Here is a 9,475-nt window from a genome sequence, read left to right as displayed (position 1 = left end):
AATGGGCTCAGCCAGGTGATCAGAGTTTCATTGGGAGCATTTTAAGTTACTTCTGGATAAGGGTAAGCCTTGTTCTCAGGGGAAATAACTAAACTTGGGGAAGGTTAGCCATCACTATATTAGGTGGGGATTGAGGAATGTAGATTGAAGGGGGATGTTTGAGGATAAATCCACATCTGGCACGTAGGAATCTTTTAAAATCCAGCTCATTAAAGTTAAAGACCAGCACGTTCCTGTGAAAATGAAGGATAAGGGTGGCAAAATCCAGGAATCTTGAATGAAAAGAGAAATTGAGAGCTTAGTCAAAAAGAAAAAGGATATGTAAGGTTTAGGAAACGAAAGACAGAGAGAGCACTCAAAGAGGAATACAATGAAAACAGAAAATAACTCAAACAAGGAATTAGGAAGACCAAAAGGATCCATGAAGTCACTTTGGCAAACAGGATTTAGGAAACCCCCAAGATATATAAGGAGCGAGTGAGCAGCTGGGGAAAGGGTAGGTCCATGCAAGGCCAAAGGAGGGAGTTTATCCAGAGAGCTGGAGGAAGTGGGTGAGGTCCTTAATGAGGTCACCCTTAAAGTGAGGTCCTTTGTGTCAATATTCACAACAGAGAGGGACATGGTGGATGGTGAGTCACGGGAGGGGTACGATGATATTGTATGGAATAACAAGATAAAAAAGGAGGAGGTTCTGGGGTTTCAAAGTCTCCAGAACCTGATGTGATCTATCCCAGAATGCTGAGGGAGGCAGGTGAGGACATTGCTGGAGACATGTACAAAACCTTGTATCCTCTTTAGTCACAGCAGAAGTCCCAGAGAACTGGAGAATAGCTAATGCTGTTCCTTTGTTTAAGAAGGACAACAGGAATAATCCGGGAAATTACCTGCCTGTGAGCCTTACATCAGTGAGAGGGAAATTATTGGAGAAGATTCTTAGAAACAAGATTTACTCACATTTGGGAAAATATGGCCTAATTAGTGATAGGCAGCATGGCTTGGGTGAGGAGGTCTTGTCTCACAGACGTCAGGGTGAAAGGGAAGGCTGGTAGGTAGAGGGAATGCTGGATGACTAAAGAAATTGAGGGTTTGGTTAAGAAAAAGAAGGAAGCATATGTCAGGTATAGACAGGATAGATCGAGTGAAGCCTTAGACGAGTATAAAGGAAGTAGGAGTATACTTAAGAGGGAAATCAGGAGGGCAAAAAGGGGAAATGAGATAGGTCTGACAAATAGAATTAAGGAGAATCCAAAGGGTTTTTACAAATATATTAAGGACAAAAGGGTAACTAGGTAGAGAATAGGGCCCATCAAAGATCAGCAAGGTGGCCTTTGTGTGGAGCCACAGAAAATGGGGGAGATACTAAATGAATATTTTGCATCAGTATTTACTGTGGAAAAGGATATGGAAGATATAGACTGTAGGGAAATAGATGGTGATATCTTGCAAAATGTCCAGATTACAGAGGAGGAAGTGCTGGATGTCTTGAAACGGCTAAAGGTGGATAAATCCCCAGGACCTGATCAGGTGTACCCGAGAACTCTGTGGGAAGCTAGGGAAGTGATTGCTGGGCCTCTTGCTGAGATATTTATATCATCAATAGTCACAGGTGAGGTGCCGGAAGACTGCAGGTTGACTAACGTGGTACCACTGTTTAAGAAGGGTGGTAAGGACAAGCCAGGGAACTATAGACCAGTGAGCCTGACCTCGGTGGTGGGCAAGTTGTTGGAGGGAATCCTGAGGGACAGGATTTACATGTATTTGGAAAGGAAAGGACTGATTCGGGATAGTCAACATGGCTTTGTGCGTAGGAAATCATGTCTCACAAACTTGATTGAGTTTTTTGAAGAAGTGACAAAGAGGATTGATGAGGGCAGAGCAGTAGATGTGATCTATATGGACTTCAGTAAGGTGTTTGACAAGGTTCCCCATGGGAGACTGGTTAGCAAGGTTAGATCTCACGGAATACAGGGAGAACTCGCCATTTGGATACAGAACTGGCTCAAAGGTAGAAGACAGAGGGTGGTGGTGGAGGGTTGTTTTTCAGACTGGAGGCCTGTGACCAGTGGAGTGCCACAAGGATCGGTGCTGGGTCCTCTACTTTTTGTCATTTACGTAAATGATTTGGATGTGAGTATAAGAGGTACAGTTAGTAAGTTTACAGATGACACCATTTGTTTTCACCTGAACATCACAGGCTGAGGGGTGACCTGACAGAAGTTTACAAAATTATGAGAGCATGCATAGAATGGACAGTCCGAGTCTTTCTCCCTGGGGAGAAATATCAATTACTAGGAGACATGGGTTAAGGTGAAAGGGGGAAGGTTTAAAGGAGACGGAGGTGTATTTTTTCACACAGAGGGTAGTAAGTGCCTGGAATGTGCTGCCAGAGGAGGTGGTAGACGCTGATACATTACCAACAGGCATTTTGATGATACATGAATAGACAGGGAAGAGAGAGAGAGATATGGGCTGCATGGGACAAAAGGTTTTTAGTTTAGAAAGGCACCATGTGTTGGTACAGGCTTGGTGAGTCGAAGGGCCTGTTGCTGTGCTGTACTGTTTATTGTTCTAGTGATAGATCGGCTGCAGGGGTTAAATGAGAGAAGGAACTGGTCTCTGGATACAAGAAGGTTAATGTGGCGATTTAATTGAACCTTTCATCACATTAAGGAGGCAGGCCGGGTAGACAGAGAGAAACAACTTCCAAAGGTCAGGAGTCAAGGACAAAGGAACATTGTTGAAAGTTAGAGTCAGACCTTTCAGGAACATAGGAACAGGAACGGGCTGTTCAACCTCACAAGAAAAATGAGGAAAAAATACCAACACACAGAGACATGGAAGTTTGGGATTCTCTTTGGAAAATGGCACTTGATGTTAAATTAATTGTTAATTTTACGTGGGCGTTTGTCAGTGTTTGCATGAAGGAATATAGGGTCAGGTCAGGTTTGTGAAGATGGGGGATGGATTAGTCATGAATTCAATGAATGGCCTCCCCTCATTTTGATTCACAAGTTTCAGGAAACTCATGATAAAAATCATTTTGAGGCAAATGGAGGCTCAGGAATACCCTGTGGCCGTGTAGGGACACTGTGAGTCTCAGTGAATAGTTCTGTCAAAGACAAGGAACTGCATGAAAAATGTCTTGTTTGTCAATGTTGAATGGTGTTGGTGCCAAGGGCACTCAGCGTCATCTGTATGCAGAGCCAGGAGCCCTGGCATCTGCACTCTTAGTAGCTCCATGTGACAAGCCCCTAGCAACCCAGCTCTGATCTTTCAGTCCTGGTTAAGGAGCTGCCTAGGACTGGTCCAACCAATCCTGGTACTTGGTCAGAATGACCTTGAGAATGACCTCACTTCCACTGACTCTGTACTGCTCAGGGAACAGACCTCGGCCCTAGTCAGCAGTTAGTTTTAGACAACATTGATTGGACTAACTGAGTGTGTGTAACAAATGCAGAAGTTCTGAACTCCCCCACCCCGGGGATAAGGCCTTGTCTATTTACCCTCTCCATGCCTCTCATGATTTTATAAACCTCTGTAAGGTCACCCCTCAGCCTTCAACACTGCAGGGAAAAACATCCCAGTCTATCTAACCTTTCTTTATAACTCAAACTGTCCAATCCCAGCAACATCCTGGTAAATCTTTTCTGCACTCTTTCTCCTTTAACAACACCTTTCCTACAATAGGGAGACCAGAATTGAATGCAGTATTCTAAAAGTGGCCTCACCAATATCCTGTACAGCTGCAACATGACCCCCCCAATTCCTATACTCAAAGCACTGACCAATTAAGGCAAGCGTACCAAACACCTTCCTCACCACCCAAACCCCTATTTGGGAACTTCAATAAGCGATAGTACCAGCAGTGAGGGGCCAGAAGGCCTCATTATGTGCTGTGACAGAGTGTGAATGTTTGATGATTATAACGCCTGTGTCCTTTCCATAGGGAATATCATTGGTTCTGGAATCTTCATCTCCCCAAAAGGAGTCCTGGAGCATGCTGGTTCTGTGGGCCTAGCTCTTATTATCTGGATGCTGGCTGGATTCGTCACAATGATTGGTTCCCTTTGTTACGCTGAGCTTGGAGTGACCATAACCAAGTCTGGAGGAGACTACACTTATGTCAAGACTGTATTCGGAGGATTACCGGGGTATCTGCGAATTCTCACAGTACTTGGGGATTGCTGGGATATCTGCAGTGTTCAGGGATTTTCAAAAATTCATTCATGGGACATGGGTGTCAGCAGCTGGGCCCAGTATTTATTACCCGCCCCTAGTTGCCCCTTGAGAAGGTGGGGGTGAGCTGCCTTCTTGAACCGCTGCAGTCCACGTGCTGTAGGTAGACCCACAATGTCCCTGTGGGAGGGAATTCCAGGATTCTGACCCAGTGACACTGAAGGAATGGTGATATATTTCCAAGTCAGGATGGTGAGGGGCTTGGAGGGGAACTTGCAGGGGGTGGTGTTCCCATGTATTTGCTGCCCTTGTCCTTTGAGATGGAAGTGGGTGTGGGTTTGGAAGGTGCTGTCTGAGGGTCTTTGGTGGATTTCTACAGTGCATCTTGTAGATAGTACACACTGCTGCTACTGAGTGTTGGTGGTGGAGGGAGGGGATGTTTGAGGATGTGGTGCCAATCAAGCAGCTGTTTTCTCCTGGATGGTGTTGAGCTTCTTGAGTGTTGTTAGAGCTGCCCCATCCAGGGGAGTGGGGAATATTCCATCACCCTCCTGACTTGTACCTTGTAGATGGTGGACAGGCTTTGGGGAGTCAGGAGGTGGAGGTGCCGGTGTTGGACTGGGGTGTACAAAGTTAAAAATCACACAACACCCGGTGTATTTGTAACTACAAGCTTTCAGAGCGCAGCTCCTTTGTCAGGGAGCTAGTGGGGCAGGATCATAGGAAACAGAATTTATAGATAGCAAATTTTGAGAAGATTTGTAGCTCAGGTTGAGGTTTTGGATGTAGGTTTGCTCGCTGAGCTGGAAGGTTCGTTTTCAGACGTTTCGTCACCATACCAGGTAACATCTTCAGTGAAGATTAGAGTGGTGCTGGAAAAGCACAGCAGGTCAGGCAGCATCCAAGGAGCAGAAAAATCGACGTTTCGGGCAGGAGCCCTTCATCAGGAATGTGCACTACACACACACACACACTTACACATAGAACAGAGTACATAACTGTATAGTATAGGCCCTTCGGCTCTTGATGTTGTACCGACCTGTGGAACCAATCTGAAGCCTATCTATCTGACACTATTCCATTGCAAGACACTATCTTAGTGTCTTTGATGGTCTTCAGGAATTCTTGGGTGGAGTGGATGGAGTTATCTGAGTCTTCTACTAGGTGTTGTAGTCTTTGGTGTAGCTCCTTGGCCAATCTGTAAGTTGCTGTTCCAGGTAGCGAGACTATGGGTCTGAGGGGGGCTCGTGGTTTGTGAATTTTGGGTAATCCATTGAAGCATGGTCTGTTGGACCCATCTGGTTCCATTGTCATCCAAACGTTTATCCAATGACCATTTAAATGCCCTTAAAGTTGGCGAGTCTACTACTGTTGTAGGCAGTGCGTTCCATGTCCCTACTACTCTCTGAGTAAAGAAACTACCACCCTGACATCTATCCGATATGGCCCCTCGTGCTAGCCATCACCATCCGGGGAAAAAGGCTCTCCCTGTCCACACTATCTAACCCTCTGATTATCTTATATGTCTCAATTAAGTCACCTCTCAACCTTCTTCTCTCCAATGAAAACAGCCTCAAGTGCCTCAGCCTTTCCTCGTAAGATCTTCCCTCCATACCAGGCAACCTCCTAGTAAATCACCTCTGAACCCTTTCCAAAGTTTCCACATCCTTCCTAGATAATGCAGTGACCAGAACTGTACACAATACTCTAGGTTTGTTCAGCTCCCCCCACCTCCCCCACCCCGTACCCCTGGGGGAAATGTTCCAGGACCTACCTTGGAAGCCTGTAACCATGGATAGGAGCAAAGCCATTCATTTCAATGGGGACTTTACCTCCCTCACAGCCCCCTGGTCCTGGTTCTGGAACATTCCATGTAATATGTTCAGGCCGCAGTAAACTGCGGGTAACGGAAACCGCGGAAACTGACTCCATGGAAATGGTGGTCGCCCTGTAATTGCATCAGATGTTTGACACTTTGGTCTTTTACTGTAAATTCTGTGTCTTATGATCTTGCCCCACTACCTGATGAAGGAGCAGTGCTTGCAAATAAACCTGTTGGACTCTAACCTGGTGTGAGATCATTTGGCTTTTGGGGAATCAGGAGGTGAGTTGACCTTGCAGCCACAGTGTTAATGTGATGAGTCCAATTCAGTTTCTGGTCAATGGTCACCCCCAAGGTATTGGTTGTGGGGGATTCAGAGATGGTAACACTATTGGGTGTTAAGAGGCAATGGTCAGATTGTATCTTAATGGAGATTTGTGTGGCACACATTTACTTGTCACTTGTCAGCCCAAGCCTGGTTATTGTCCAGATCTTGTTGCAATTGAAAATGGACTAAGGAGTCAGAACTATCGCTTAACGTTGCACAAGCATCAGTGATCATCCCCACCTCTGCCTGGTCTTGAGTTGCTCAATCTGTTTGAAGTCTGTCCCATTTAGCACAGTGGTAGTGCTATACAACACGATGGAGGGTATTCTCAATGTGAAGTCTCCACAGGGACTGTGCGCTGGTCACTCTTACCGATACTGTCATGGACAGATGTACCTACAACTGGCAGATTGGTAAGGATGAGGTGAAGTATGTTTTTCCCTCTTGCTGGTTCCTTCACCCAGTCCAGCAGCGATGTCCTTTAGAACCCGACCAGCTCGATCAGTAATGCTGCTGTTGAGTCACCCTTGGTGATGGACAGCGAAATCTCCCACCCAGAGGACAGAGAATGTTACAGCACAGTACAGGCCCTTCAGCCCTCGATGGTGCGCTGACCTGTGAAATTAATCTGATGCCCATCTAACCTACACTGTTCCATTATTATCCATATCTATGTCCAATGTCCATTTAAATGCCCTTAATGTTAGTGGATTAGTGGTGCTGGAAGAGCACAGCAGTTCAGGCAGCATCCAACGAGCAGCGAAATCGACGTTTCGGGCAAAACCCCTTCATCAGGAATAAAGGCAGTGAGCCTGAAGGGTGGAGAGATAAGCTAGAGGAGGGTGGGGGTGGGGAGAGAGTAGCATAGAGTACAATGGGTGAGTGGGGGAGGGGATGAAGGTGATAGGTCAAGGAGGAGAGGGTGGAGTGGATAGGTGGAAAAGGAGATAGGCAGGTAGGACAAGTCCGGACAAGTCATGGGGACAGTTACTGAGCTGGAAGTTTAGAACTAGGGTGAGGTGGGGGAAGGGGAAATGAGGAAACTGTTGAAGTCCACATTGATGCCCTGGGGTTGAAGTGTTCCGAGGCGGAAGATGAGGCGTTCTTCCTCCAGGCGTCTGGTGGTGAGGGAGCGGCGGGGAAGGAGGCCCAGGACCTCCATGTCCTCGGCAGAGTGGGAGGGGGAGTTGAAATGTTGGGCCACGGGGCGGTGTGGTTGATTGGTGCGGGTGTCCCGGAGATGTTCCCTAAAGCGCTCTGCTAGGAGGCGCCCAGTCTCCCCAATGTAGAGGAGACCACATCGGGAGCAACGGACACAATAAATGATATTGGTGGATGTGCAGGTGAAACTTTGATGGATGTGGAAGGCTCCTTTAGGGCCTTGGATAGAGGTGAGGGAGGAGGTGTGGGCACAGGTTTTACAGTTCCTGCGGTGGCAGGGGAAGGTGCCAGGATGGGAGGGTGGGTTGTTTGGGGGTGTGGACCTGACCAGGTAGTCACAGAGGAAATGGTCTTTGTGGAAGGTGGAAAGGGGTGGGGAGGGAAATATATTCCTGGTGGTGGGGTCTATTTGGAGGTGGCGGAAATGTCGGCGGATGATTTGGTTGATGCGAAGGTTTGTAGGGTGGAAGGTGAGCACCAGGGTGTTCTGTCCTTGTTACGGTTGGAGGGGTGGGGTCTGAGGACGGAGGTGCGGGATGTGGACGAGATGCGTTGGAGGGCATCTTTAACCACGTGGGAAGGGAAATTGCGGTCTCTAAAGAAGGAGGCCATCTGGTGTGTTCTGTGGTGGAACTGGTCCTCCTGGGAACAGATACGGTGAAGGCAGAGAAATTGGGAATACGGGATGGCATTTTTGCAAGAGATAGGGTGGGTAGAGGTGTAATCCAGGTAGCTGTGGGAGTCGGTGGGTTTGTAAAAAATGTTACCTTAATGTCAGTGAGTCTACTACAGTTTCAGGCAGGCTGTTCCATGCCCCTACTCTCTGAGTGAAGAAACTACCCCTGATATCTGTCCTAAGTCTATCACCCCTCCATTTAAAGCTATGTCCCCTTGTGTTAGCCATCACCATGTGAGGAAAAAGGCTCTCCCTGTCCACCCGATCTGACCCTCTGATTATCTTATAGGTCTCGATTAAGTCACCTTCTCTCTAATGAAAACAGCCTCAGTTCCCTCAGCCTTTCCTTGTAAGACCCTCCCTCCATACCAGGCAACATCCGAGTAAATCTCCTCTTTCCAAAGCAAGTTTTGAGAAGATTTGTAGCTCAGGTTGAGGTTTTGGATGTAGGTTTGCTCGCTGAGCTGGAAGGTTCATTTCCAGACATTTTGTTACCTTAATAGGTAACATCTTTAGCAGACCTCATGCAAAGCAATGCTGAAAATTCCTACTTTCTATTTATATGTTTGGGTTGGTGATGTCATTTCCTGTGGTGATGTAATTTCCTGTTCCTTTTCTCAGGGGGTGGTAGACGGGGTCTAACTCAATGTGTTTGTTGATAGAGTTCCAGTTGGAATGCCATGGTCCTAGGAATTCTCATGTGTGTCTCTGTTTGGCTTGTCCTCGGATGGATGTGTTGTCCCAGATGAAGTGGTGTCCTTCCTCATTCATATTTGAGGATTCTAGTGAGAGTGGGTCATGTCTTTTTGTGGCTAGTTGATGTTCATGTATCCTGGTGGCTAGTTTTCTGCCTGTTTGTCCAATATAGTGTTTGTTACAGTCCTTGCACGGTATTTTGTAAATGACATTAGTTTTGCTTGTTGTCTGTATAGAGTCCTTCAAATTCATTCACTGCTGTTTTAGTGTGTTGGTGGGTTTATGGGCTACCATGATGCAAAGGGGTCTGAGTAGTCTGGCAGTCATTTCTGAGATGTCTTTGATGTAGGGGAGAGTGGCGAGGGTTTGAGGATGGGTTTTGTCAGCTTGTTTGGGTTTGTGGCTGAGTTTGTTGTTGTTTTCCTCCTCTTTAGTGAATTTTATGCCAGTAAAGGTATTATTGATGGTCTTGAAGGTTTCCTCTAACTTGTTGTGTTTAGTGATGACTACGGTGTCATCCACGTAGCGGACCCAGAGTTTGGGTTGGATGGTTGGCAGAGCTGTTTGTTTGAGTCTCTGCATTACTGCCTCTGCTAAGAACCCTGATATCGGAGAT

The 9,475-nt window shown here is 46.7% G+C and overlaps 1 protein-coding gene across 2 annotated transcripts in view; it reads left to right on the top strand.

Annotated features, from left to right (window-relative positions):
- The first annotated feature begins 3,951 nt into the window (after positions 1-3,951).
- Positions 3,952-9,475, top strand: part of slc7a10a (solute carrier family 7 member 10a) — a 277,981-nt gene continuing 272,457 nt past the window's right edge. Inside the window, exon 1 of one of the 2 annotated variants that reach the window (XM_072595786.1) lies at positions 3,952-4,151. In XM_072595786.1, coding sequence (XP_072451887.1) covers positions 4,033-4,151 — 119 coding nt within the window. In that variant the 5' untranslated portion in view covers positions 3,952-4,032. The remainder of the gene's footprint in view (positions 4,152-9,475) is intronic. The other variant, XM_072595787.1, reaches the window with a different exon arrangement.

Source organism: Chiloscyllium punctatum, chromosome 26 (assembly GCF_047496795.1).
Source record: "Chiloscyllium punctatum isolate Juve2018m chromosome 26, sChiPun1.3, whole genome shotgun sequence".
Lineage (NCBI taxonomy): Eukaryota > Metazoa > Chordata > Chondrichthyes > Orectolobiformes > Hemiscylliidae > Chiloscyllium > Chiloscyllium punctatum.
Note: the sequence above shows the minus strand (reverse complement) of the source record. Positions and strands in the feature narration are given on the sequence as shown.